Genomic DNA, 27,891 nt, shown 5'->3' with positions numbered 1-27,891 from the left:
GAAATTTCACAAACAAACAGCAGTCTGTAGAGTTTTGCAGAATGGTGTGAAAAACAATATAAAACACTGAGTGGAACTGACCATTCTGTGGATGGAAAAACCCTGTTGATAATAATAATTTATTATTTATTTCTGCTGAATAATATTGTCTTTGTCTTTAACATTTCTGTCTTCTAAAGTCTTCTACACCACAACCCTGGATTTTAAACTTTTTTTTTTTTTTTTTTTTTTTTTTTTACTTTACTTGGTAATTTAGCTTTGTTATTAGATTTATTTGCTATTGATGAAAATGAGCAGTTGGTAATAATGGTCACTTTTTACAACCGTGTTGAGCAGAAAAGCATCTCAAGACTGCACAAAACATTAAACTTTAGGTGATTGGGCTACAGCAACAGAAGACTGCATTGGTTCCAATGAAATAAGCCAAAAACAGGCGTTTGAGGACGGTTTGACTGGCAAAATGATCTTTCACATCCACACCCAATTTAAAGTCACAGTGGTGCATGTTCATACTGATGTCATTCCAATCCTAATTTTGTTTATTTCAGTATCAATAGGCTGACATTGTTTTCCAGGATTTTTATCTGAACATTGGAGGGTTTTCCTGTAGTGTTTTTCCCCTCTCTCGTACAGAGTGTACATGGAGAAACCCTGATTCCGGTGAATGACGTGGGTCGGGTTATTTCCAATTCTAGTAGTTGCTTGAATGTTTCTAGTAAGACGCCGCGTTTCCCGAGTAAGGGCGCCTGTACGCACGCGCTACAGCAAAGGAAGGAGGCGGTGTATGGGCTGTTCGCGCATGCGCAGTTGTGCAGACAGGAAGCCTGAGTCAAGCAGCTGATAATCGGACTTGGCGATGTTCGGGTGAGCCTCAGCTGCTGTTCTTTTTCGCTCACCCTGGCCTTTAACAACCCGTTCGAAAATAATTGACTTGGAGGACATTAAAGTACACGGCGTCGACGTGAATGTCTATTTAGATGAAGATTTGATTGGTTTCTGAGTGACTGATGTGAGTTCGGGGTCTGTAGGCTGCTGCTGCTGCGGGCCGGCTCCATGTTAAACGCTAGCTAGCGAGCTAACAATGAAGGCCTAATCCGACGTCGGTGGGATTTAAACCTGTCCGCACCGGTCTGCGAAAACAGGACGAATGAACTCAGGTAGACCATCTTTCGATCAAAACAATCCATCGTTTCTGGATCTGTATTTCTAATGCTGTTTCCCACTTAATCAGCTGTTCTGTGGGATGATTTTGCACCGCAGCGTCGTCTGCCTGCCTGGTAGCTCATGTTGGTTTACAGGCTACTCGAAGTCCCGAATGGCCCCCTGTAGTGCTCTATTGAAGTGAACTACATGCTATTTAAAGGGATCATTTCTACAATGTGTGTGTATAAGTCGCAATTTCTCATATTGATCGAATCATGGATGTGGGTGAGTGTTAGTATTGATGGCTGTGTAGGACTTAAGGCTTGTTGCAGTGTTGTTGGTGGACGTGGATGGGGGCAGATAGTCCAGTTCTGTAGAAACGGGTGGAGCCTTTTCTGAGCTACTGTAAACACCGATTATAAAATTGACACCGAATGCCAGTAAGCGTGTAACATATTTGCTGAAATGCAAAAAAAAAAGTTCTGCTTTTGGGTTCATGTAAAATAATGTATGCACTTGTTTCCTGATGAGTGTTGTGCAAGTTGGTGTGTGAGCAAAACATTCCCCCGATCACTGGCTTGGTGATGAGAAAAGTGTATATTATTATATATTATATAGTATATAATAATTCGACTCGATATTCAGCTTAATTTCAGTTCTTGCTTATATCCTTGTCTGTGTTTGATTTTGTTAAACCGTGTTCATTCGATTTGCTCTGGTTACTGGTTCGTACTGAATTCTGCAGAGGAGATGGATTATTATATTTGCATGTGTATGCGGAGTAGGGGGTTGTGGGTAAACCTAATCTCATACAGGTTCGCAAAGTAGCTTGACGTGCACGCCGAAGGTTTAGCCATGCATCGTGCAAATGCTGATTGGCAGACTAAAGAAGCGTGTCGGATGTCATTGGGGTTAGGATGAACAAAACCAGAAGAAAACTAGTGCAAAAGCGAAATGGAGAAGGCTTGTAGATGTAGAACAATACAAAAAAAAAAAAACCAGGGAAACAGATTAATTTTAAGATGTGCACAATTCAGACACAAATCGGTGCACTGTTGCTGCAAATGATCCAGTACAACAAAAGCTCCTGGGTTTGGAATGTGCAGGGTTTTTTTTTTTGTTTTGTTTTGTTTTTTTCCTGCTCTCTCATAGATAATTCAAGTAATCAGAAACAAACATCTAGCGGTGTCTCTTAGAGTTGAGTGAAAGAATAAAACCTGCAGGACACTATGTACTAGGGGAACCTGACCTACAGTATTTAACAAAATGTATTGCATTCCATATTTAGCTTTTTTTTAGCCTATTCTCTACTTCAACTGGAAAAAAAAAATCTTTTTCTTTGTTTAGTTACTTTTTCTGTTTTGGTTCATGTCACGCTGCCCCCTAGTGCATGGTCATGTGCTTACTACGCGAGTAGTGCAAATTTGTCGACTTATTTAAAACTGTCCTCTTCCAGGCATGGCCTCACAGCTGCAAGTCTTCTCCCAACCATCCGTGTCTTCCAGTGCCTTCTGCCGGGTGAAGAAGATGAAGGTGGAGAGCTGTGCATGGGACACGGAAGCCTATGGTTCCTATGGCTTCAACCCAGCTCCGGCTCTCCCCTTCAGCACCTCGGGCCTGGTCTTCCCGCCTGCCTCTCGCTGCCAAGTGGTAGTTCGAGCCGCAGACAGCACCGGCAGCCACGCTCAGGCCTGCCGGGTATCCCACAACGTCCAGGCCTCGGATCTCCATGCCACTCGTGGCCAGAGGTACGGTGTGAAACGGAAGAGCGAGGAGGCAGTAAGGTCAGCGGGGGCTGATAGTGGCAGTGGGAGTGTTCAGATACTCGAGGAGCTTTCGGCTCCCGCCTTCTCCGCTCGCACCGCTGCTGTTGGCACCACGGCCCAGTCTATCGCCCACTCTGCAACAACAACCAAAAGCAGCAGCTCAAACTCTGAAGGCGACTACCAGCTGGTACAGCATGAGATCCTTTGCTCTGTGTCGAGCAGTTACGAAGTGCTTGAGTTCCTCGGGCGTGGCACATTCGGACAGGTGGCCAAGTGTTGGAAAAGGGGCACCAATGAAATTGTGGCAATTAAGATTTTGAAGAACCATCCATCATACGCACGCCAAGGACAGATAGAGGTTAGATCTTCTTTTCTTTTTTCTTTTTTTTTTGCTTTCTCAGTCATCCACAAACTGATACATTTTAAGGTTTTCCTTGACTGATAAAATAAATTTAATTCAGCCAATCTGATAATTATCAGCATTTGCTCATCTGATAGTCGCTCTTATCTAATGCAGGTTACAAATCCTTAAGTTTAAAGCTGCAGTTTGTGATTCAGAGCACTGCTATGCAGCAAATCTTACATCTTTTGTTTATGATTGGGCTTCTGTTTGATTTCTTCTGGTTCAGAAATGTGTCCCAAGAGAAAACAAGTGTACTGTTTGAATAAAAGCAGCTCAAGCTTGAAACCTAGTGCATCTGAGGTCGTTGTCATTTGCTTCAGCCAGAGTAGAGGTCTCTAAATCCAAAATGCCGCAGATTTGCTTAGACATAAAATGCATTATTGTTATTATGTACTAATTTCAGCTGCATTCATTCTATAACCACAAGTGGAAATATAAATTTGGTCGTCATATGTCGATTCTCTGCAGGTGAGCATCCTAAACAGGCTGAGCGCTGAGAACGCAGACGAATACAACTTTGTGCGTTCCTACGAGTGCTTCCAACACAAAGGTCACACGTGCTTGGTTTTCGAGATGCTGGAGCAGAACCTCTATGACTTCCTTAAGCACAGCAAGTTCAGCCCATTGCCTCTGCGCCACATCCGGCCCATCCTGCAGCAGGTGGCCACTGCACTCATGAAGCTAAAGAGTCTGGGTCTTATCCATGCCGACCTCAAGCCAGAGAACATCATGCTGGTGGACCCTACCAGGCATCCGTACAGGGTGAAGGTGATTGACTTCGGTTCAGCAAGCCACGTCTCCAAAGCCGTGTGCTCGACTTACCTGCAGTCCCGCTACTACAGGTGTGTGTGGTTCCAGAAGTGCTTAAACATTTTGCAAATACTGTTCAAGATGATGTAGCTTCCTCTGATCATCTGTTAGCATTTCTGTAAGGATTTATTATTAGGATTTATTGGAAATACTATTTAGGATGGTTTTACATCTGTAATTTTAGTGTATTGTTTTATTTAAAATAAATCTAACACAAAATATGACTAAGAAACCTTCTGAATATTAGCGCTCAGCTCTGCTGGTTTTTATTTGCCTTTAGAGCCCCTGAAATCATTCTGGGCCTGCCTTTCTGTGAAGCCATTGACATGTGGTCGCTGGGCTGTGTGATCGCTGAGCTTTTCCTCGGATGGCCGCTTTATCCGGGAGCTTCCGAGTACGATCAGGTAAGTCCTCTTTGAATAAAAAAAAAATATATATAATTTTATCAGGATGCACACTAATAAAAGATTTTTTGATTTTCTTGTAGATTCGCTACATTTCTCAGACTCAGGGTTTGCCAGCAGAGTATCTTCTGAGCGCCGGCACAAAGACAAACCGTTTTTTCCACCGAGGTCCTGATTCCAGCTATCCACTCTGGAGGTTAAAGGTGGGATGCAATTATTCATTTATTTGTACCATTTTCTCACTGTCCACATATATGCATTAAGTCTGGAATTTCAAACCTCTATTAATACATGTTTTCCCACAGACCCCAGCAGAACATGAGGCAGAAATGGGCATTAAGTCTAAAGAAGCACGAAAGTACATCTTCAATTGCCTGGATGACATGATGCAGGTAAAAAAAAAAAAACTATTCAAGACAGGGTTTTTTTTCTCAGCTCACCATGCTGAAAAGTATCTCTAAATGACCTTTGCCCTGATGCCGATCCTGTTCCAGGTCAATTTGTCTTCTCACCTGGAGGGCACGGACATGTTAGCAGAGAAGGCAGACCGGCGGGAGTTCATCGACCTGTTGAAACGTATGCTGCGGCTCGACGCCGACAAGAGAATCACTCCCAACAAGACCCTGGCACATCCTTTTGTCACTATGAGCCATCTGCTTGACTTTCCTCACAGCTCTCAGTAAGGACACACAGTGCAAGGGTTTATGGGAGGGATTGCCTGAAAAAAGATTGAGTGTGTACTGAAGGTTAAAAAAAATGTGTTCTTCCTGTTTTCAGTGTGAAGTCGTGTTTTCAGAACATGGAGTTATGCAAGAGGAGGAACAGCAGTTACGACAATGGGAAAGCTCTTTTCGCTGCTAATACTGTTTCTGGCACTGCAGGAAACCTGACTGTGACCTTCAGCAGTCAGTTAAACCAGAACAACCCGGTATGATTTTACTGCTAACATTAATGGATGTTCTACTACAGCGCTGTCATATTGTTTCATGTAATTGGTCAAAATCCTAATGCATCATCACTTCTTTAGTAGTAGATAACTTGCAAGAAGTTGTATGTCAGATTCTCTAATGAAGCAGGGAAAACAAAATCATTCATATGGTGATGGTTTATGTATTAGCACTTAATAGATTAGTACTTTTTAATATATTAGAAGCTGTTGAATTTCCTCTGCTTTGCCTCAGGCCTTACTCCACTTTCAATGTCTTTTTTTACACTGAGCATAGACTCGAATACTAGACTGTAAATATGGGCCATAGTCTTGTATTTAATCATCCTGACAGTGCAGAGATTAGATAACAAGAGACTGAGAACCCTGTACTTCCCAGGTGGGGTGTAAGTGCAAAGCCTTGTTCTCTTTATACTCTTGGCAGTGATGGACCTCCAAGACACTTCTCATTGGAATGCGTATATGCGTGTGTGTGTGTGTGTGTGTGTGTGTTCTCAGGTTCCCTCAGCCGGTGGAGCGGTGCCTCTCCTCAATTACCAGCCAGCTCTTTATCAACAGGCCACCATAAACATCCCCGGTCTAGCCCAATCCAGCATTCCCCTTCAGAGCCGCCCATCACAGCTGTGTGGCCAAAGCGAGCCGTTCCAGCAGACCCTCATTGTCTGCCCACCCACTACCATACAGGGTAAAAAAAAAAAAGAGAAGCATTGTACATCCTTTTAACATCCTGTTATTTAAATTGTTAAATTGTTTCTGAGCTCCCCAGTAGCAGTCATCAAGGATTGTGAGATTGACTCATGAAGATAGCTATCTGATGTACTCCAAAGAGATTAAAAAGTGTTTCCTTCTAAAAGGAGGCATGAGTTTGCTTTACCTGCGTAGTAGTGGGTGGGAATTGAATAAAAGAAAAAGAACAATCATTTAAAGGACACTGTACTATCTATGATACATAGAGTTGGCCTGAAAAAATTATCTAGGGATATAATTTCTGCTTTTTGTATATATTTTCTGGCCCAGACATTAACCCCACCCCCAGATGAGAACAAGTTTTGTAGCACTGCCCACAACATACATTGTGTCTGTGTATGTACGTTAGTTTCAATATCTAGAAATGCTTTTGAAGTTTGCCCATTGTGGTGATATTAATTCGTGTGTGAGTTTATTTATTTTTTTGTTTGTTTGAAGGGCTTTCATCTTCCAACAAAACCTCCAGCTACCCAGTCAGAATGGAGAACGGTGTCCCTGTGGTGCAACAGAACCAGAACACACAGTCTCTCCAGATTCAGCCGGGCATGCTCACCCAGGTAAGTGTTTTGTGTGTTTGTGTCTCACTGTCTGCTTGCAAAATGGCTGATGTTTGAATCGTCTTTTATTTAATCATGAATGAAGGTGGCAGGGAGAGGCAGGAGGAGACCCTGCACATCCGTGTGAGAAGGCAGCCTTGTACCCTAGCCCCTGAGTTAATCCCCTCCTAACCTTCCCTTGCATTTTACCCTCCTTTTTTGGCAAAACCTCATCCACAGGGCTCCTGTACACCGCTGATGGTGACCACGTTGCATCCACAGGCGGCCGGCGTGCCCATGGCTGCTCAGTACCCGCTGCCCCTGGCACTGGGCTGCGGGGCAGGAAGGCCTTCCCTCCTGGAGCAGACAGCCACCGTGCTGGTAAAGAGAGACCCACCCAGGGCTCCACCACTAACATGATCATTTTTCATCTCCCTCTGCCCCTGTTCTTTCCTTTGCTTTTTCTTCTTTCTCCTTTTTTTCTTCTTTCTTCCTTCTTCACTGCTTTATAAAGGCAAAAATCGTAACTGTTGTGACCAAGCTCCGAAATTATCTACAGAAATGTGAGCACTGCATGGTTCAGTGTTGCTCATGTATTTTGCCTTTGTAAGGTGGTGCAAATCATGGTTCTTCCTTACCCATATCTGTTCTGCCCTTATTTCCAGTCTTTCTGTCTTATTTTCAGCTCGTCTTCCATTTGTCTCTCTCCTAGACTTTCTTACCCCCTCCATTCTCTCTCAGCGCAGGTCTGCTCCAGGCATGGGACGCATGTGCTGACTCGCCCGTTTTTGCTGCTTGCAGCTTCTTGTCATGGTGTTCCCCCTTCCCCCACCTCCTGCTCCTCTCGTCTTCTTTCAGGGGAGGAAGGTCACCTTGTCCACAGCACAAAAAAACGCTCACATTCTTCCTCATAGCCTTGTTTGTTTCCACAGGTCTATTGTCTCTGCCATCAAAGCCATGGCTCTTTTTTTTGTTTTTTGTTATGACCTGATTGTCTTTATGCAAAGTCGTCTTTTTGTTTTTATTCATATTCTAATCTGGTTTAACAGCTAGTGCTTCTCCAACAGGTCACTGGGCTTCGATCGCCTGTTTACACCCCACCCCCCCCCCCCCCCTTCATCCTTCTTCCTTCATTAAAGCTTGTGGAAGGTTATTGCACGGCGTACTGGTCTTGGCTTCGTAATGTGATGAAAATAATTGCTTTCGCATTTAAAAATGGCTCCGGGCTGTTTTTTTTAGGCTTTGGAAAACGAAGCAATGGACTTGATGCAGATCTGGATTGTTGAGTTTGGGCTGCGCTTTTAATGTGTGCACACGCTCGATCTACCTGCATTCCGTCCGCATGCTGGTGAAAGGACTTAACGTCATGCCATGTTCACATGTTTTTAATTCGAAGTACATGTACAGCCTTTTTATCTATCATTCCCCGTTTGTTGTAGAATTTTAAGGTGTGTATTAAAGTAGCCCTGACTTTTTCACGTTAAAGAGCTAATGTTGAACATAAAAAAAAAAAAAAAAAAAAGAGGCAGCCTATGAATATTCATGCCATGCCAGGTGCACAATTTTCTTTCAAATTTGGATATGTTTGTACTGCTACAACATTTACATAGAGAGTACACGCAGATCCACGCAGTGCATTTATCCATCTCCCTGTGTGTTTTTTTTATTTTATTTTATAGCAGTGCTTTGTGTTTCAGATCCTACTTATCCACGGTTTGACTTCAGGGTTACTTTAAGGATGACGCATGTTTCATGCTGTGAAGTACAATAGCATGTAGATTGCTTTATAAAACCTATAAAACATTTTTGTGTACTCACAGCAAGCCTGGCAGACGGGCACACAGCAGATCCTCCTGCCCTCCGCCTGGCAGCAGGTACCAGGCATGGCCCTTCATGGAGCGGGAGCCGCATCAACTATCACAGACTCTCCACTGGAGACCATTCTCTCCGAGAGTTCTTCTCAGCAGACGCCAACCTGGAGGTAGTAGCCTGGGAGAAATCTTCTATACTATTTTAAACAGTTGCAATATGATATCTTGAATGCTTTAGATGCGCCACAGTTCTGTACTTAGACGTATGTATCCTAATGAATGCATTTTTTTTTCTGTCTGATCGTGTCTCCAGGGCTTCTCATGGTACAGTTCTCCAGCAAAACCCTCACGTACTGGACTCTGCTCAGTCCCACGGCTGTGGAGTGTCCAGTGCTGCTCGGCCGTCACAGACCAAGAGGAACAGGGCTCGAGGTGTAGACATGAGCAACAGGTACACCCAAGATGCTAAATAAATTTTTATTAAAAAATAAATTATTTATTCAATTTTAATGTATATAATGCTCATTTCTACTCAATAAAACGTTATCCCATTGTTTGGAGGTGTTAATGTTTAATAATGGATTCAATAAAAAGGGACAAGGGTAACTATGACTAACTATAAATCATTCTAAAGGTCTCAGCCTCAAGCAGCACTTTTAGATTACTGTTTTTCAATGGAAAACGTATAACAAATGTATTTGCTGAATGTGTGTAAGCAGTACACACAACAGCATGCATAAAAATAACGAGTCACATCGTAATAATGAGTCACATCGCATCCACTGCTGCTAATCCCGGTTTATTTGGAAAGGTAGGGGTCCACTGAACAACATGCCATAAAGCATTTTTGCTCCAACCAAACAATAGTGTTGTAATTTAGATGGTTATTCTTTTGTTTACGTCACAGTACTTTGCTGGATGTATTGTTTGTATGTTTCGGATTAACTTTTGCATAAAAAACGCCATCTTGGTGGTAAAAAAACAAATGTGCACTCTATAGGCAGGTGTTGTGACATTTTGTTCTGCATTATCTATCATTTTAAACCTTTTATTACCAGCCAGTAGCATTATGGAAACAAAATTATGAATGAAAAATTCTCAAAAAAGAGTGCAGGATTCTAATGATATATGGGAGGATTTTATTTCCCATGTGGGTGAGTTCTTAGTTTTATTACTCTTGAGAAACTCAGTGGTCAAAGATGATCACGTGCACTGTGACGTTTCAGGAAGTGGATGCAGGTCTTTTTTCTGCACAACAGTAACACAACAGCTGTTTCCAGCTCGTGCTAACTGGACTTTTTACCAAAGAAAACAAAGAACAAAATGAACAGTCAAAGTTTTCGTCTGAGATTTGCACAAAGCAGTGATGAGGAAAATATTTTGGGGGGTGGAGTAACAACAGAGACCTGGTGATCTGCATGGGGATGTAATTTGTCAATACAAAGTTACAGTATATCTCCCTTTACAGTTTTATACGATGTTATACGTTTTATTGGCCGTTTGTGTTTATAAGAAAATGCTTTTTGTGTGTGTGTGTGTGTGTGTGTGTGTGTGTGTGTGTGTGTGTGTGTGTGTGTGTGTGTGTGTGTGTGTGTGTGTGTGTGTGTGTGTGTGAGAATTGTTGGGATTGGAATGGCCAGGCATAAATATGAATGGCCATCACTGTAAAACAGTATCTTGTCTGGGTACCTGGTCATCAATATGAATGCCAAATCAATATCAATAGCCTTTAATGGTCAGCCATTCATTTATATGCAGACTACATGAATGGACACCTGAGTTAAGCAGGGGGAGGGAGAAAAGGATCACAGAGACACAGGAGACATAGATCTTAGATAAATGTTTGTAGGCATCTCATTTGTCAAGGAAATCGTCATAAATTTTAAAATATTATCTCATGAGATGCGGCTTTCAACCCAGTGCTTTTTTGGATTGCTCCAGGACTGATTTCATGTACAGTCAGACCCCGACCTTTAAAATAATAATAATGTACATATAATTATTGAATTTTTTTATTTACTTTATTTGTACTATGTAAAAAAAAATGGAAATGTGATTGACTTATGACCAGTTTTTATATATAAAGAAAAAAGGTACTTCATCTATAACTTTGAATAAATTGTGTATGTGGCATATTTTTGTCAGGAACTTTTAAAATTAGTTAGGTAATTTCCAGCTGTGAGTCCCAAAAGCTGTGGCGAAGGCTAACAGGTTAAGTAACAATATTGGTAGTTAGATATAACAATATTTATGTATTAAAAAAAATAAAAGGTTGAGAGGCTAAATTGTCATGTTACTCTTCTTTCTTATACTGCAGCTATCCTTCTTACCATGCTGCCCTCTCCCAGCCAATCATCATCTCAGACACTCCAAGCCCTGCCGTCAGTGTCATTACCATTCACAGCGACTCCGATGAGGAAGATGAGAGAAAGTATCACCCTGCCAGGTGAGGTCACATCCTGTTTAGTTGCATGTGTTTTTGTTAATAAATTGATTGTTTTTAATCTTATGAATTTATCATATGGAAAACATGTTACAGACCATAGAACTAGGCAAAAAAGAGTGAAAACAAATACCAAACATTAAGAAGAGTCTGTGTTTTTTTTTTTTTTTTTTTGGTTTTTTTTTTGGGGGGGGGGAGTCCATTTTAAAAAGCAATTTTTCCCAATTAAATGCAATTTTTTCTTGTTGTTTTTCCTCCTCCTCCTAGCTGTGGACCCAGTCAGAGAGCTAACGTTATCAGCTGTGTGACTGTGCTGGACTCGGATTCCTCTACCGCAAGCCCTCTGACCCCTCTGCCCCGGAATGGCATTGTGGGAGCTCAGCCCTCACGTCTGGCAAAGTCTTTAGCGATCGTGGTTCCGTCAGTTAAAATGCAGCCGGCAGAAAGCTTAGTATCTACCAAAGCAGCTCCAGGTGAATGTTTACTCCATTCTGAGGCCTATTAATAGCACAACGTTAATAAGAAATATACATTTAAAGCATCCTTTCCATATCTTGTCACTACCCTGGGTTTAAAAAAAAAATAGTATAAGCATATTTTTAATTTACATTGCGTTACAGCCATAACTACAGTTTCATGGATTTGAGTACATTTTAAACCTTTAAATCTCTTTTTTCCATCTAAAGGAGTGCCACACAGTTCCTACATCAAACCGAAAAGGGTTTCCACATGTCAGCCTTGTAGCTCCGGAGAGAGCGTTAATCATCAGGAAACCAGCAGATCCCAACCACTCAACCTCAGCCAGGTAAAGACATACTGTATTATGAAAAAAGAGTCCGTTCGAGAAAAAGTCTTAGTTGGGGATCTTGAATTCATAAACCTGTGTATAGTAATCTTATACAGCTTTGAGTCAGTACTATTAGATTGCTGTTATTTTGTTTGAGAAATCTAAAATCTGGCAGTTTTAGTAATTTTTGAAATAACGATATACTCTAGTAGTATGGTATGTTTAGATCCTTTATCCTGTTACCGTCACAGATAAGCTGTAGCTGTGGTGCGAACATTTTAGTATTTTTTAAAAAGTAATAAAAATATTTGTCTCCAGACCACAGTTTCGTCATCTCAAGACTCCACTAGCGGCTCGTCACTGCGGCGCCAGCAAACCTACCCACCTTCCTCCTCTCAGTACCGCCTCCAGGAAGCCGTGTCTTTCACCAGTGCTCCTGGCCTATACCCGTACGCTGGGTCAGCTCCCCGGGCCATGGAGCAGCTCCTCGTCCACGGCTCGTCCCCTTCCGTCCACGCTCCAGCCGGCCCCTACGCATCTGGTTTGATCCCCAAAGAGCCAGTAAGTGGCATTGTCCATGGATTGGCTGCCCACTACCAGCAACATTTCCCTGCCCACCCGTACGTGGGCGTGAACACCAGCACCACTAGAGGAAGTGGAACTTATAGCGGCTATCAGCTCAGTCCCGGGAGAGTTCCTCAGTATCCCTACATCTGAGGCTCGCCACGGAGAACCGAGTTCGGCATAGCGACCACCTCCTCAGACTTTCCCCTCGCCGTTGAAACTGCTGCAACACCTTAACCTGCTATTACCTATTTAATTGAACTATTTTAGAGATTTTTTTTTTTTAAGGTTGATATTTAGAAATATTCTATTTTACCGTTCTCAGTTTGTATCCTTCTTACAAATTCCTGCTATCAGTTAGGGCTAAGTTTATTTTCTTAGCAAAATGTGTGTTAGAAAATGTGTTCAAAATGACCTTCATTAGCAGTAGAGGAACACTATTAAAGATGCTGACTCGTAGAGAAGACAGGAGGTCAGGAACAACGTGGCTCCCCTGCTTTTCTTGATCTACTACTAAAAGTTCCACACTAACCCTGTAACCCACTTTGACCCCCTTTAGACTCGTTTTAATGTCTTGTGTTATGTCTAGGCCCTCTTTTATATAATTTTAAGTTATGTTCCCACTGTGTTTGTGTTTTACTTTAGTTGAAGCTGTGTACTGAAATGACTGAAAAGAAGAACTGGGATAAAAAAAAAAAAAAGATGCTGAGTGTGTATGGTGCCCATGTGGCTCCATTATTTAAGTCAAGACTTAAGTGTTAGTTAATCCCAAGGCAAGGTAAAAAACTGTAGGACGTATGTTGTGAACGTATAACGATAGATTTCGAACGATTTCCTCGTTTTGTCTGAAGTTGTTTATATCTTAATGAAATCCATTAATGCCTCTTGAGGTTTTTTGTTTTTTGTTTATTTTTTGGAGGGGGTGCTTTAGAACTGTGATCATGTCAAAGGCAATGAAAAATGTACTGATGAATTTTCCTTCAGGAAATCATGTTGATTCTTTTGCTGAATTGATGTGCTGTGGAGACTCTAATGCTATTAGGATGAGAACGTGTTTAAAAAATTAAATATCTAACACCAAAAATTACGACCTATCAAAGACCAGGGCACAATGTTTGATCTTTTGAGCATGCTTTTAATGACACCTAGGAAAGAACATGTTGCAATCAGTGGTGGGGCACGTTGACTTTATTTGGTGACAAAGAACTGGCTCAGCGTGCAGATCCTCTGCTCAGAAGAACACTATCTGAACTGTATGGTCTTACTTGTTCTGCTCTCTGTAAGATGATGTGCCTTGACTTTCTCTCCATGTTTGGCAGGTGATTTTCAAAGTCAAGATTACATTTTCACATAGACTACCTGAATACTGTGTGCATTTTGTAATGTCAAATTACGTACAACATACGTCGGAAATCCTTCGCTGTGATACCATCGAATAAACGACACAATTCAATTCTGGTTCTTCTGTGTGCTTTGGAAAATGTGTGCGGTGCCTATTCCCGGAACATTGGGAAAATCCCTGGCTGGAAATAAACTTGTTTTGTCCAAAAACAAACCCAAAAAAACAAAGACTCATGGTAATTAGATTGTAGTAATTCTGTTAGGTATGTATAATTATTTTGAGCCAATTTTTTTAGACTGTGCTATGCAACATGAATTATTTGATATACGAGCACTGTTTTTGAGAAATCTAGATCTTGCATCATGCTTCTCAAAGTTAATCTCAGTTCTCAAGGTCACAGTGTCAGTAAATTTTCAAGTTGTACATTTTTTAAATTATATTTATTAACTAGTCTCTGGTATAGTCTTAATAAATACAATAAATTACATAAATTGTTTAGTATAGCAGCATGAATTTGTGTAATGATAGTGGTGTATTTGTCAATACCGTTTATTACAGTATATAAATACGTGTAAATATAGTACGTATATTTGTCCAGAATGTTTAGTACTGTTGTACGGATAAGTGTAATTATAGCGCAGTATGTTGGCCCATACTTTTTAGTACGGCAGTATGAATACAAGTAACCATAGTACAGTCTATTAATTGATACTGTTTAGTACGTTAGTATGAACACACGTAACCATAGTACAGTCAATTAATACATACTGTTTAGTACGGTAGCATTAAGATAATAGAAAATATGTTTGTCCATACCATTTGTTAAAGTAGTATAAAAATATGAAAGAACAATGGTGCCTATTTATGTATATTGTTTAGCACGGAAGTATAAATATGTGTAATTATAGTGCAGTATATTTGACCATACTGTTGAGTATAGTAACATGAAAATAAATATAATGGAATATATTTGTCTATACTGTTTAAAATTGTAGTATAAAGAAGTAAAATGATAATGTACTAGAGTTGTCCGTGCTGTTTAGTACGGTAGTATGTATTAATGTAATTATTGTGCAGTATGTTTGCTTATAATATTTCGTTCAGTGTTATGAAGTTGTACAATTATAATGCAGTATATTTCCCCATGCTGTTTAGTACGGTAGTATTAGTATGTGAAATTACAATGGTGTATATTTAGTGGCGCACTACTATTATTGTCCATACTGTTTAGTACAATAGTATGAAGGTGTGTAATCATAGTGGACTACATCTGTCCGTACTATTTAGTACGGTAGTATGCTGTAGTCTGATGGTACGCAGCCGTGCCTATATGGATTGGTACTATTTTTTCATACTCTGTAGTAAGTAAGTGCGCTCTTGCCAAGTCCCTGCTATTTCCTGCCTGCGTCATCAGTAACCTACAGCTAGCAGCCTCCTGTCAGAGTGGCGCTGTGCACACTGAGGAGAAACAATGAAGAGCTGATCGGTTTTTATCAAAAATACTGACAGGTCTGGCCTTCTGGTTATTTCGTGACAACGTTATTTATTACTCTGGGTACCGAGGGGGAAAAGGCAGGCGGCGTTATCGTGTGTAGCTTTACCAAGCTATGCTAGCGGTGTGCCTGAGTAGGTTGTTAGCCTCACGCTAACAATGCACGAGAGAAACCTATAACATCAGTAAGCGGCGCAGCGCCTAAATCCCGGGTAAAAGCGAATTACTGCATTTGTGTTTTATATATATATATTTTTTTTTCCTACTTGCAAAATGTGGAAAGAATCTTTTTGTTGTTAATCTGTATAGTGATGCGGTGCATCCTGACTGTCATTTTGTTTTCAATGCTTTTTATGCACCATCACTGACACTAAGCGGGTCTTTGGGTTGGTTTTGGCCCCAGTGTGAGCTTGTGATCTTTTAGCTCCTCCAAATGAATTCCAATTCCAGATTGTAGCCGATCTGAGGATCTTGTTAGATTATTCCTCGTGTTTTGAGGATAAAATTTTGGCTGTACACAGTCAACCACTGCGTTGTATTCTTCTTGAAAGCACCATGAATTTTGTCCGGCTCGTGTGCCGCCATAAGACTGCCCTGGTGCTCGGTGCCCTCTGCTTCTTTGCCACTGTCCTACTCTTCCTTGCCAAATGCACCTCAGAGACATTGAAACCTCCTGACTCGCCCGGCTCCGCGCCACGTGCCCAACCTCGACCAGAGCGTCAAGCTGCACCTTCCGACTCCAAGGAGATCTCGGCTTTCCTGGTGGTCCTCATCACGACAGGTCCAAAGTACACGGAGCGACGCAGCATCATCCGCAGCACCTGGCTCTCCAAAAGCGACCCCGATGTGCTTGCTTTGTTTGCGATTGGCACCGAGGGCCTGGCACCCGAGGACATGCGGAATCTCGAGACGGAGCAGACGCGTCACGGAGACCTCTTGCTCCTACCCGAGCTCAGGGACTCCTATGAGAATCTGACGCTGAAGCTGATACACGCCTACTCGTGGCTCGATCAGAAGCTGGACTTCAAGTTCGTCCTGAAGGCGGACGACGATACGTTCGCCCGCTCGGATCTGCTCAAGGAGGAGCTGAAGAGTAAGGACCCCAGACGCCTTTACTGGGGCTTTTTCTCAGGCCGAGGACGCGTGAAAACGGCCGGGAAGTGGAAAGAGAGCGCCTGGGAGTTATGTGACTATTACATACCGTACGCTTTAGGCGGTGGCTACGTGCTCTCCTCTGATCTAGTGCACTACGTTCACTTGAACTCCGCTTACCTGAAAACGTGGCAGAGCGAGGACGTCTCTCTGGGCGCCTGGCTCGCGCCCGTCGACGTAAAGCGGCTGCATGACCCGCGCTTCGATACCGAGTACAAGTCGAGGGGGTGCAGTAATAAGTATTTGGTCACACACAAGCAGAGTCTGGAGGACATGCTCGAGAAGCACCAAACGCTGCAGAGGGACGGACGTCTGTGCAAAGAGGAGGTGAAGCTGCGCCTGTCTTATATTTACGACTGGAGCGTCCCGCCGTCGCAGTGCTGCCAGCGTAAAGATGGTATCCCCTGACTTCCCTGATGATGCTGCTCATATCCAGTGTTATTTATTTATTCGTGGTCCATTCTCGACCAGCCAGCAGCTTACGTGGACTTACATCAGTCCCCTTCTGTACCTGTGAGGGTTTCTCTTATTAAATCCAACATGGATTTGTTCAACATGAAAAAGACAAGACAACCATTGTGGATCACGGTTACAATTTAAACTACGTTTATTTAATATTAATGATTATTTATTTGGATTGTGCCAATGCCATGTGCAAGACGTTCATGCAAAACTGAACTGGAACAAAGGAGCTGTCAGAATGCCCAGAAAAACAGAAATGGATTTGTCTATTTGCTTATTTTAGCTGCTGTATACCTTCTTTCCCTTCCTCCAACTCTTCATCGTTTAAATTTTTTTTCTCTGACACTAACAAACAGACCCATTGCTCAATTCAATAACGTTATATCTAATTCAACAAGCTCTGTTTATGAAAAACTGTAGCAGGCAATGTTGTGTACATGAGATGTTTTCTTTCTGCCTGTCTGAGATTTTTTTTATGTCAGTGTGCTGTATTAATAACACTCTCAATTGTTACTGAGCCACAGATTATACCTCCATCGTGATACCAAGCGTTTTTTGTTACGCAGTGCATCTGATCATGTAATTTGTTTTATAATAAAATTCTAATGAAATTCCAACTCACTTGAGGCTATTAAGGAGCATTACAAAAAAACTTTCCTTTAATTAGTTCTACAATTAATTTGCAAACAAAATCCAAATGATTGGGATTCCTTCAGGACGCGCGGACACGTCTCAGGTTGTCCTTCACACGCACAAATTCTGGTACGTTCTTCAGATCCTCTTGTCTCTTCTGTTCCTCCAGTTCATACTGAGGAAAGAGCAGAATGATGGTTAATCATCAGACAAAAGCTTTGTTTTACGTTTGTATACTATGATCAGGTTTATTATGTGAAATTAAAAAGACACAGCTGAAGATTGAGAACTTTTAACGCTTTTATGATTTGTACCACGTCATCATGTGTCAATCTACAACTGCTGTGATATCGTTTCAGGAAGTTGCAGAGGAAATCCTTTTTTCATGCGTTAGGATTTGACGAGAAATCTTCGTACCGCAAGTAATCTCTGCCGTCTTTTGCTCAGTTCCTGCTCCAGATCGGTGAGGGGTCTCAGAGCCTCTTCTCTCTCCCTCTGCTGTTCCACCCTTCTGTGCTCCATCACCCTCTGTAGCTCACACTTCTCAGCAGGTAGCAGACCCCTGAATACTCAGCACATCATCACACGCAGGGAAAAAAATATATATATACACGTACATATACAGTGTGATCCAAATCATTTTGAAAGCACTGCAAATTTAAATAAAACTAAGAATATTGCACAAAACAACTCCTAAACGTAGACTAGTTAGTTCTTCTTTAAAGCTAATTTACAAGGCCAAAAGTTTCTGGACACCCGGACATCACTTTCTAATGCTGATTTCAGATTGAGTCTGCAGTTTATTGTTAGAATAGCCTCCATTTTTCTGGGAAGGATTGACACTTGATTTAGTGGTGTTTTGTGTCCAATTTCTGGCAACTCATCTATTTAAGCAGCTTGCTTTATGTACAAGGGCATTGTCATGCTCAAGACATCTTATACGATTGTGGGTTTAGATTTTGTAGTGACAGTTCGGGGGGAAAAACACATATCGGTGTAGGTGCAGTTGGTTTAAAAAAGATTTTAAATATCCTGCATGACCCGGTGTTCTAAATTGTTGAAAGATTTATGATCAAACTCTTGATGTCACCCAAATGAGGATGGGTTCCCCTTTTGAGTCTGGTTCCTCTCAAGGTTTTTTCCTCATAACATCTAAGGGAGTTTTTCCTTGCCACAGTCGTCATGGCTGCTAATCCGGGATAAATGCACACCATTCACCTTGACTGTTGATTTCTGTAAAGCTGCTTTGAGACAATGTCTGTTGTGAAAAGCGGTATAGAAATAAACTTGACTTGACTTGACATGACATGACCACTGCAATCCTCCTGCGACAAGTGCCCTTGTTTTATATATTAAATCACTTTAATTTCCCTGATCCTCATCAGCTTAATTTGAGCTTTAAAAGTTATATTGACAAAAGTGTGTGATCACCTGTTCAAGATTTATATGTGCTTTTTGAACATCCTATTCCAAATTTAGGCCCCTTTTGCTCTTCTAATAATCTCCACTCTTTTGGGAAGATGTTCCATTAGATTTGGGTCAAGTGTCCAAAATATTTGTCCATATAGTGTATAACATCCTTGATTATTTACTCTTAAATTAAATTTTTTATATTTACATTATTTTATCGTTCTTAGTAATGTCAAAGAGCAATCTGAAAACCATGGACCAACAGATTCAGAAATATGTTTACATTAGATACATGAAATAATAATAAGTGTTATTTGGGTTACAATACTTTTTTTTCCCGCTCATTCTAAGATAGACTGGCTGTATCATTTAATAGATCAGATAGCTGAAATATATAGCTATTGATCTTTACCATCTTAACATTGTTTATCATTCAGTAGAAAACCCAAACCAGCTTTCTGAGGGTTGAGCTGTTTGGCTTTGGTTTTGCCCCAGGAGTGCTGTGGGTGAGTGTACATTTATCTGCATCTAAAGCAGCTCAGACAGGCTGTTTTCTTTAGCCCGGATCAGAAGTCATGTCCTGGTTAAGAGGTCGGCCCTGATCCCTGTGATCTCTCTGGACAAGTAATTCACATGCTTTGAGGGCTTATATAGGTGGGTGTACAAAACACTAGCTCGGACTGTCTTGGCTTAAATTGTGCCAGGTAGTTGTACAATAAACACCTAACCTTGGGATCAGGTTACAATGTTATGACAATGCAGTTGTGGAATGGTTACATGCTCCATTTTTGCAAAGCTAAGGACATTATAGCATACATACTGTCGATAATGTAGCACTGATGAATTGAATAGACATTGCTTAATGGCGTATCAGGAGGTCTTTGTATAAACCATGTATACAAATACCACTCATTAAGCCAAGCTGTGGAGAAGCTTGTGGAGATCCAGAATTATGCAAGGACACTGTAATTATGTAATTTATGATAATTTTTTTTAGGGAAAAAAAAATAAAACTATTAGTTCACCATCTGTGGCTGACACGAAGTTCCCGGTGCAGCACTCGGTGGCTCGGTGACTCTAGAACAGGGTTCGACGGTTTCTTGGGCCGAATCAGATGATCAGGGTTTTCCATTATCTGCTGCTGTGCTACAGGTTCAGACCTGGAGTGTTCTGATGTATCAAAAAATTATTTATCTACATAATCTTTTTTCCAGTTATCAGTGACTTTTAATATGATAATTGAAAGATGAAAAAGAAATACCTGTGTGATCATTTCTCTCTAAACCTCTTGGTGAAACCATCTTCGGTCAGCAGACAGAGGAAGCAAAAATATTCAATTGTTTGACATGAATCATTTTTCAAGCGGCAAATTGATTATTCCTCTAATCAGTCTTGAGACAATTTCAGTTTGTTTTTAGCCAAATAATAGTAATAAGTGTGACATAATGCAGTAATATCAAATCAAACCAATACGATGGTTCGGTATGGAATATTCCAGTTATACATATTGGGATTTAAATTTTGAGAACACTTTAATTATAAAGCATTTTAAAATGTAAAGTGTTTGTAACCAACTGAATTTGTTTTTCAAGATTTTGAACATTTTCTAGATCCCTGTATAAAAGTTAAACGCATTCCCGATATTGACCTTTTCATCTCCACTGTACAAAAGGTCAGCTTTTCAGCGAGTCTAATCCCTTCCACTGAAGCGCCTTTTCTGGTCGCCACGGCGATGGACTTGATCATACATGGATCATCAGGTTTTTATACAAACCTGTGAACTCTGTAGCAGCTTAAGTGTATACTGTCGTTAAAAGGGCAATAATTCTACTTCTACAGGATATTGCTAAATCAATGTGTAAATAAAAGATTAGTATTTAATTAGACGGGAACATTTTCATCCATTTCCTTGGGATTTTCACTGGTCAGTTTGATCATGGACTTGTGGAGCAACTACAAATGATCAGATCTCATTATATAAGTTCACATTAATTTAATAGTCTTAAAGTGTGGCACAAGTAGAAAAACTACTTAGATATGATACTTCAGTGAAAGTAGAAATGTTGTTTTTTGTGCTGGGTTATTATAGAAATGGAAAATGAAAAGTTTAAAGCAGATCCTGGATGATTTAAAAGGATGAAATCCCAATAAGATTAAATAGGGGAATATGTCTTATTGAAAATACACTCACAGAAGATTAGATCGCTGATTCGAAGGTCGAAATAAAAAATAGGTGTAAAAATGGACATAAGTCAGAGTAGAAGTATTCAATGTCAATAAATCTACAATGAAAATATTCCTACTGTTCAGAATTCTACTTTAATTTCTCTTTCTCTCAGAAACAACAAATACTGATCAATATTGCATTTCTTCCAAGCCGAACGTATTCTACCCACCCGATTTAATTCTATTGCATAACCCAGCTCAGCATGGATCATAAACGTGCTTACCTGCGGTACGTAGTAAAGCAGCATACTCTTTTTCAGTAAGGAGCTAGTTACTCTAAAGCACATGTAAACACCAGTACAGACACAATCGCTTGTGGGGGGTTCGAGCAGAAATTTTACTCAGCATTTGCACGTAATGGCATTAGCCATCTAATCACACCTCTGGCAGGGCATGAAATGGGTCTTGATCAGATTTAAGACAGAGCAGATGGCAGTCTGGAGGACAGCCATTGTAGAATCTTTTAGATCAAATAGACAGGTTGCAGAATGTCCTTTAGAGCCATCAGTACTGCTATTTAGAATAAGAATATCCGAAAGATTATATTATATAAACCACTAGTTTTTGCTGTTTAACCCATTAATCTACTTTTTTTATTAAATTGCATGATTATTTAATATATTATATAATATATATTGTAAAAGCTTATAATTAGATATAGAATGCTTTCGTAACATTCCTAGGCCTCTCTGCATGCATAAGGCAGTCCCACTGAGCACCTATTGCAAGGACATTGGATTTGCTCTCACGCAGAAACGGCGGTGTGGCTCAGACTAAGACAGACACACCTGGGCAAATTGCCATGCACACTGAAACAGTGGGTTACAGAAAACAAGGAGACGACAGCTGACTTCACAGTGTGTGATCTTCTGTATGCCAAGAAAGCTGTCTATGGTCTTGCCATGTTCTTTAAAACATGATTAAGCATGAGGAGAACACACATGCATTGCGCTGTGATGGTAATGTGCTGCAGGGATTCTAATGTAAAGTATGTAATGTGAGTATAAGCCACAGATTGGTGTCTTTTTAATGCTTTCAAAACCAAGGACATATATTTTACTATAGAGCAAGTTCCCTCACTGGCCACTTTGATAGAAACACATGGACATTTATGCAACAAAATGCATACAATGCTGCAGATACTAGAGTCAAGGTCTTCAGTTAATGCTCACAACAGGCAGTGCGAATTGATAATCGAGCAAGCTCAGGAGTGTTGATGAACTGTAGCCTTGGATTTCTGAGATCCTCAGGTTTATGCGAGACAAAAAAAAAAGAAAGCCAATGTGACCTTCTGCTATTGTAGACTCCCCAATTTAACCATTTAAGGCATCGTACTGTGTAATGCTTTTCAGTCAGATCATTTCTCTCTGTCCTCTATCATTAACAGGGCATTTCTGTCTGCAAAAAACACTACTTTTTTTGTACCATTGTGGGTCAAATCTAGATGCAAATGTGTGTGTGGAAAAACTCAAGGATCTCAGCAGTTTCTGAAATACACAAACCAGCCTGTCCAGCTACCACAACCACGCCCATGTTGGAGTCACTAAGAACAAATCCCGACCCCTATTATTCTGACACTTGATATTTACATTATCATGAATCTCTTGACCTCTATCTGCGTGGAGGGAACTCGGAGGTAGCATGTGTTTTATGATAACGATTAATGATATGATATTGGAAAGTGGTAGCTCAGCAGTTAAGACTCTGATCAGACTTTTGAAAGTTAAGGCTCCAGTGTTGACAAACTGCCACTTTTGGGCCCTTGAGCAAGGCCCTCAACCCTCTCTGGTCTAGGGGCGATGTATCATGGCTACACCTGCACTCTGACCCCAACAACCCGAATATGCTGGGATATGCAAAAAAAAAAATGTAACCGTGCTGTAAAATGTACATGTAACAAATTAATGAATCTCTGAACAACAGAAGGCTGATGGGAAATGACCAATGGCCAAATTGAGACCAAATGGCAGGAAAAGCAACACTTTGTCTTATATTGATGATTACATAATTAATAAAATTTGAAAACTTCAGTACTCTAAAGAAAACCAGTCGTCTGAACAAATTTCATTTGGATTGTTTTGTTTTTGTTTTGTTTTTTTGATGAAACATCTTGGCCAATACTCCATGTAACCGGTAGGTGGTGGTAATACGTCAATCTCTTATTTATAAGAATTAAAGGCGATTTTTTTCCCACAATTCCGTTCTACCCGGAAGTTTCAGCCCTTGTTGCTCTTGTTGATGATTTGGAATGGGCGCTGATCATGGGTGGGAAATAGAAAACATTTAGCCCTATCTTGGTTCTTCTGCACTCGGAAAAAAAACGAAATCACGCCACCATGACAAACGGTAGGTCCGCTGTCACCACATTATCGATATAACAAGCTACCATTATTGATGAGCGGCCATCAGAGTACAGACAAGATACATAGCTAATGAGCGAACAAGCCAACTTTAGCCTTGTAGCTAAATCTTGGATGTGGACGTGGCTGAATTTGAGAGTCCCGGATCGTTCACACTGTCCATTCGTTCAAATCGGATTAAAAAAGAATGATACTAATAAAGGACTTTTTCTCGATCTGAGCAGAGCACGTCACCTGGACTACAATGTACACAGATAACCATCTTAAACAAGTCTGTTTATCTAATATAGATACAGGAAACCATACTGTAGTTCCTCCCTCTGCCCCCTTTATTCCCTAAAATACCCCCATGAATCTCAACAGTAGAGTAATTATGAGCTCATAGAATCCCAGATTGATTTTATTAGTACTGTACCATGTCATGTAGACTTAGTGATTGTTGCATGAATATTTTAATACCTTTAAATGTCCTCAATGTATGCTTAGTTTCTCTTTCACATTCTTATTTTTAATGATTATTTATATTTAATTAATGTTTACATGCTGTTTTTTGCACCTCTCGACTGCTGCTACTGCTGTTTTTGCACTGCATTGTGTTTGTTTACAAATACTCTTTTGTTTATAGTAGTTTATAGTTTTGCACTGTACTGTATAATCAGAGTATACACTAGGTTTACTAGTCGGAGCTATTTTGTGTTGTGTTTTTGTCCCACACTGTCTTGTTGTCTTTTTGCACTCAATGCACTTTATGTGGCAAGGACACTTTAGATATCTTTAGTGTTATGTAGCTTTATGTTGTGTGTTGTAACTCCATGTTGTTTAATGTAGCACCAGGGTTCTGGAGGAACATTGTCTCATTTCACTGTGTACTGTGTCAGCTATATAGGGTAGAAATTACAATAAAATCTTCTCGTTGATTTGACTTGACTTATTCTCACTTCATAATAAACTGGAACAGTCATGAATCAACATTCAGTGACACCCCCATGAGGATGGGATTTCTGTTGGGTTTGGTTCCTCTCTAGGTTTCTTCCTAATGGCGTCTCAGGGTCACAGTTGCCACTGGGTCACTCATTAGGGATAAACTTGACAATTTATACACCTTAAACTTGTACATTCTTTCATACAGCTTTTATACCCTTATTATCGCCGTGAAGCTGCTTTGGAAAATGTCCATCTAGAAATCAAAATGAGTGAATTGTATTACCTCCTTCATCACCATCTGGTATGCTGCTGCCACTGTTAAAGACAAAGCAGCATGGCATCCACTTTGCTACGAAGGTGATTGGTTGCAATCTTCCACCTCTACAGGACCTGTACATTTGCAGGACCCTGAAGCGGGCAGCTTGGATTGTGGCTGGTTCTCAGATTAGACACAAATTTTTAGAGTCATGAGCAGGAAGCTGCAGTCCATCAGAACTTCATTAACAATACCAAGAACCCACCATCATCTCTGATCTGCCGCTATGAACATTAATATTATATATGGCATTGTCATTTCATGTGTTACATTAATGCAATCAACAAAGACTACCATACCCCATAGAAAATATTATTGTTTGCACTGCTTCACTATTACATACCCTGCACTAATTGTTTATTCGATGCATTTATCTTTATTTTTTACTTTTTCTTTAATTTATATTCCTAGTTTTTATAGCACAGACACTCCTTGTACATCAAACCCTTGGCAATTAAGGCGACTTTGATTCTGATTCACAGTGTACTCCTTCGACGGCATCCTAGTCTTCGGCCTGCTCTTCATCTGTACGTGTGCGTACCTGAAGAAGGTGCCTCGCCTCAACAGCTGGCTCTTGTCTGAGAAGAAAGGGGTGTGGGGCGTCTTCTATAAAGGTGAGAATCTCTCTTCTGTTTGCCTTTTTATCCTTAGGGATTGTCATTTCTGTGTTATGATCTACAGGGGAAAAAAAAGACAAGCATTCACAGTATCGGGCGAAGAAGATTTGTGAATCCTTACCTTTTTGTAGTAGCATAGAAAAACCATTTTACACGAAAAAGCGTGGAAGATAAGAATCGGGTTGCTGAATAGAATTGAATTGCATTACATTTTACCTGACACTTAAAAATAAATCAAATCCTCACCAGTGAATTCTAACATGAAATGAAGGATGCCGTGTTTTGTAAGTGACGTCCAGAGAACATTACGCATCTCTTTGTGAAAATGAGCTTTTTTTGCATGTGAGAGCGTCAGCAGGAGATTATGTGGTAGAGGTGTACGGAATCTCTTGGGAATTCCTTTTCTGCTCTCGGGCACGTGTTGCAGTGATGCCACACTGAAATGCAATTCCGGTCGAATCACTGTCATGCTGTAATCGGAGAGTGAAAAAAAAGGGTTCAGAGTGTGTCATCGTCTTAAAGAAAAGCATTGCTATTTTTCTATTGTATGTTCTTAGTGTCTCTTATATATATAAAATATAATACAAGTGCTAATTTGACACAAAAGGTGTGTGTGTATATATATATATATATATATATATATATATATATATATATATATATATATATATATATATATATCTTTCAATATGTTTATAGTTTGTCATTTTTAACGGTGTATATTAACTTTATCTATCTATCTATCTATCTATCTATCTATCTATCTATCTATCTATCTACCTATCTACCTATCTATCTATCTATCTATCTATCTATCTATCTATCTATCTATCGCGCTCCCTCCATCCCTCCCTTCCTCCTTGTCCTCCTCCATCACAGCGGCGGTAATCGGGACCCGGCTTCATATCGCCGTGGCGCTCTCCTGTCTGGGCATGGCCTTCTATCTGGTCTTCTTGAAATGACACCGATCTCCCCGGCTTATGGACACTGTTTGGACGTTGAGGCCTGGAGCGCCATTGGGAATGCCGTACAGGAGAATCCTTCCACCAGGACACACACAGAGACTGCTCCACATTCCTACTTCCTTCCTGTTTCTCACGTTGTAACCATTTTGTCATAATTTTTTCCTCTTTATATGATAATTTGTCTTCGACTCGAGCTGGATGGAGATGCATCTAAATGAGTGTAAAGGAAGAAATGATTACAGCACTTGGTGGTTTGAGGTTTTTATTTGTCATGGTTGAGCATGAAAAGGTGTACAAATAATTAGAAAGACTGCAAATTGAGTCACTTTTGTAGACGCAGTGTGTTTAACATGGCTGTCGATTAACTTTTTTAGTTGGTCATAGAAACAACGATTCTCAGTAATGTCCACATGATGCCATGACTTTTTTTCTTATTTTTTCCTTTTCGGATACACACTTAAACAGAAATTCAGAAAATTTGAAATTCTCATTGAGGCTTTAGTTATTTGGTCAGTTTGAATAAATCAGATAAACTGAGACAACAGGGAAAGTCTGGATATGCTTTTTTTCAGGTGCTTTTTTTTTTTGTGGCACGGATATCATATTATAATCGGGATATTCTCCAGTGCAGGAACATCAGTGCAGTGTGAAGTTGTTGAAGGTTGCTATTTGTAAATATATTATACGAGATGGTATATAATAAATAATATAATATTCAAAAGATCTTAAAATTTGGATTAGATTTTTTTCCCTTTTTTTTTTTAAAGCAATAATTAATAAGCAATCTGTCATCTCATTTAGACGTCTGCTAATCCGACTTTCACGATTGAACCCCCGCTTATCGCTTATCGCATAGTCAACGCCAAACCGGTCCTGGTTTTGATACCGACGTGCGGATTCGATCCTCACACCTGCAGCCTGTCACCTGAGCCTAAATCAATCATTTTAGAACATCTTTTAGTCTTTTTTTTTTTTTCCACATTGTGCTTCTGGAGCAGTAATACTGGGTGTCAAGTGAAACAGTTTTGGTATCCTTGTTGCTTTTTTGTATTTAAATCAAATGAAATAAAGAGCATATACCATTTATATGGTTGAATTCTCCATTCTGATTGGTCAGAAGATCTCTGATGGATGCAACATGAAACAATGGCCTCAGGACAACTTCGAGGTTGGAAACGGTTCTTGTATTAATGAGTAATTCACAGAAAATAGAGATTTAAAAAAAAAAAAGAGAAAAAGCTGCAGCATGCTGTAAGAAATGTATCAGACATTTATTGAAGGTGTCTCCAGTTTCAGTGCTTTATCACAGTGTATAGGTAAAGATATTTTTTTCCCTGCAGCAACGTGTATGGAAGGAGGATGACGTGATTTCTTTGTACTTTCCTGGTAACAGGTTGCATTTTTTTATCTTCAAGAGAATGGATGGAGCGACTGTTTACAGTTTATAATATAAATGATAAGAGGAGCTTGTTCTCACAACGTTAAATGTAACTAGAAATGGATAAATAAAATGCATAAAAATGAAATGTAGGATGTGTCTCTTTTTTCTTTTTAAAGATGTTGTAAAAGAAAAGAGGCTGTGGTGTAAAGAAGAATAAAACTTGCCATGCTGGTATGTTATTATGGGAGAAA

At 40.3% G+C, this 27,891-nt stretch overlaps 4 protein-coding genes across 6 annotated transcripts; 3 read left to right on the top strand and 1 right to left on the bottom strand.

Annotated features, from left to right (window-relative positions):
• Window positions 1-734: 734 nt before the first annotated feature.
• hipk1b (homeodomain interacting protein kinase 1b) lies at window positions 735-13,813 on the top strand. Of its 3 annotated transcripts, none has more exons than XM_046875172.1 (17): window positions 735-864; window positions 2,600-3,267; window positions 3,781-4,154; window positions 4,403-4,526; window positions 4,610-4,729; window positions 4,832-4,918; window positions 5,021-5,205; window positions 5,304-5,454; window positions 5,971-6,157; window positions 6,658-6,776; window positions 6,996-7,136; window positions 8,576-8,736; window positions 8,880-9,017; window positions 10,884-11,012; window positions 11,277-11,482; window positions 11,696-11,814; window positions 12,115-13,813. In XM_046875172.1, exons 2-17 carry the CDS (start codon window positions 2,602-2,604, stop codon window positions 12,511-12,513), a joined length of 3,306 nt encoding a protein of 1,101 aa, XP_046731128.1. In that variant the 5' UTR covers window positions 735-864; window positions 2,600-2,601; the 3' UTR covers window positions 12,514-13,813. The 3 variants fall into 3 exon arrangements, with proteins under 3 accessions (XP_046731128.1, XP_046731127.1, XP_046731129.1); XM_046875171.1 differs by having other exon boundaries at window positions 809-1,157; XM_046875173.1 differs by lacking the exon at window positions 6,996-7,136 and having other exon boundaries at window positions 809-1,157.
• A 1,588-nt stretch (window positions 13,814-15,401) lies between these two features.
• On the top strand, window positions 15,402-17,429 carry b3galt6 (UDP-Gal:betaGal beta 1,3-galactosyltransferase polypeptide 6). The gene has a single exon (XM_046875652.1). The coding sequence runs from the start codon at window positions 15,750-15,752 to the stop codon at window positions 16,752-16,754; it is 1,005 nt and encodes a 334-aa protein (XP_046731608.1). The 5' UTR covers window positions 15,402-15,749; the 3' UTR covers window positions 16,755-17,429.
• On the bottom strand, window positions 16,923-21,455 carry si:ch211-160o17.6 (protein FAM107B). Its single transcript, XM_046875653.1, has 5 exons — window positions 21,302-21,455; window positions 20,113-20,152; window positions 19,877-20,021; window positions 17,859-18,003; window positions 16,923-17,616 (listed from the first exon to the last, which is right to left on the bottom strand). Exons 1-5 carry the CDS (start codon window positions 21,362-21,364, stop codon window positions 17,521-17,523), a joined length of 489 nt encoding a protein of 162 aa, XP_046731609.1. The 5' UTR covers window positions 21,365-21,455; the 3' UTR covers window positions 16,923-17,520.
• A 1,813-nt stretch (window positions 21,456-23,268) lies between these two features.
• Window positions 23,269-27,345, top strand: tmem167b (transmembrane protein 167B). Its single transcript, XM_046875696.1, has 3 exons — window positions 23,269-23,423; window positions 25,160-25,291; window positions 26,174-27,345. The coding sequence occupies exons 1-3, from the start codon at window positions 23,414-23,416 to the stop codon at window positions 26,254-26,256; spliced, it is 225 nt and encodes a 74-aa protein (XP_046731652.1). The 5' UTR covers window positions 23,269-23,413; the 3' UTR covers window positions 26,257-27,345.
• The last annotated feature ends 546 nt before the right edge of the window (window positions 27,346-27,891 follow it).

This window comes from Silurus meridionalis, chromosome 19 (genome assembly GCF_014805685.1).
Source record: "Silurus meridionalis isolate SWU-2019-XX chromosome 19, ASM1480568v1, whole genome shotgun sequence".
NCBI lineage: Eukaryota > Metazoa > Chordata > Actinopteri > Siluriformes > Siluridae > Silurus > Silurus meridionalis.
The sequence above is the reverse complement of the archived record's forward strand: the minus strand, read 5'-3'. Positions and strand labels throughout refer to the sequence as shown.

Excerpts from the sequence above, each read along its gene's own strand:
- hipk1b (XM_046875171.1), top strand. Across the intron at positions 7,137-8,575 it reads AGCAGACAGCCACCGTGCTG|CAAGCCTGGCAGACGGGCAC; the intron begins GTAAAGAGAGAC and ends GTGTACTCACAG. Across the intron at positions 11,815-12,114 it reads AACCACTCAACCTCAGCCAG|ACCACAGTTTCGTCATCTCA; the intron begins GTAAAGACATAC and ends ATTTGTCTCCAG.
- b3galt6 (XM_046875652.1), top strand. The coding sequence starts at position 15,750 with ATGAATTTTGTCCGGCTCGTGTGCCGCCATAAGACTGCCCTGGTGCTC.
- si:ch211-160o17.6 (XM_046875653.1), bottom strand. The coding sequence starts at position 21,364 with ATGTGCTTTAGAGTAACTAGCTCCTTACTGAAAAAGAGTATGCTGCTT. Across the intron at positions 20,022-20,112 it reads AGAGAGAAATGATCACACAG|AACACTCCAGGTCTGAACCT; the intron begins GTATTTCTTTTT and ends TTGATACATCAG. Across the intron at positions 17,617-17,858 it reads GACGGCAGAGATTACTTGCG|TATGAACTGGAGGAACAGAA; the intron begins GTACGAAGATTT and ends CTCTTTCCTCAG.
- tmem167b (XM_046875696.1), top strand. Across the intron at positions 25,292-26,173 it reads GTGGGGCGTCTTCTATAAAG|CGGCGGTAATCGGGACCCGG; the intron begins GTGAGAATCTCT and ends CCTCCATCACAG.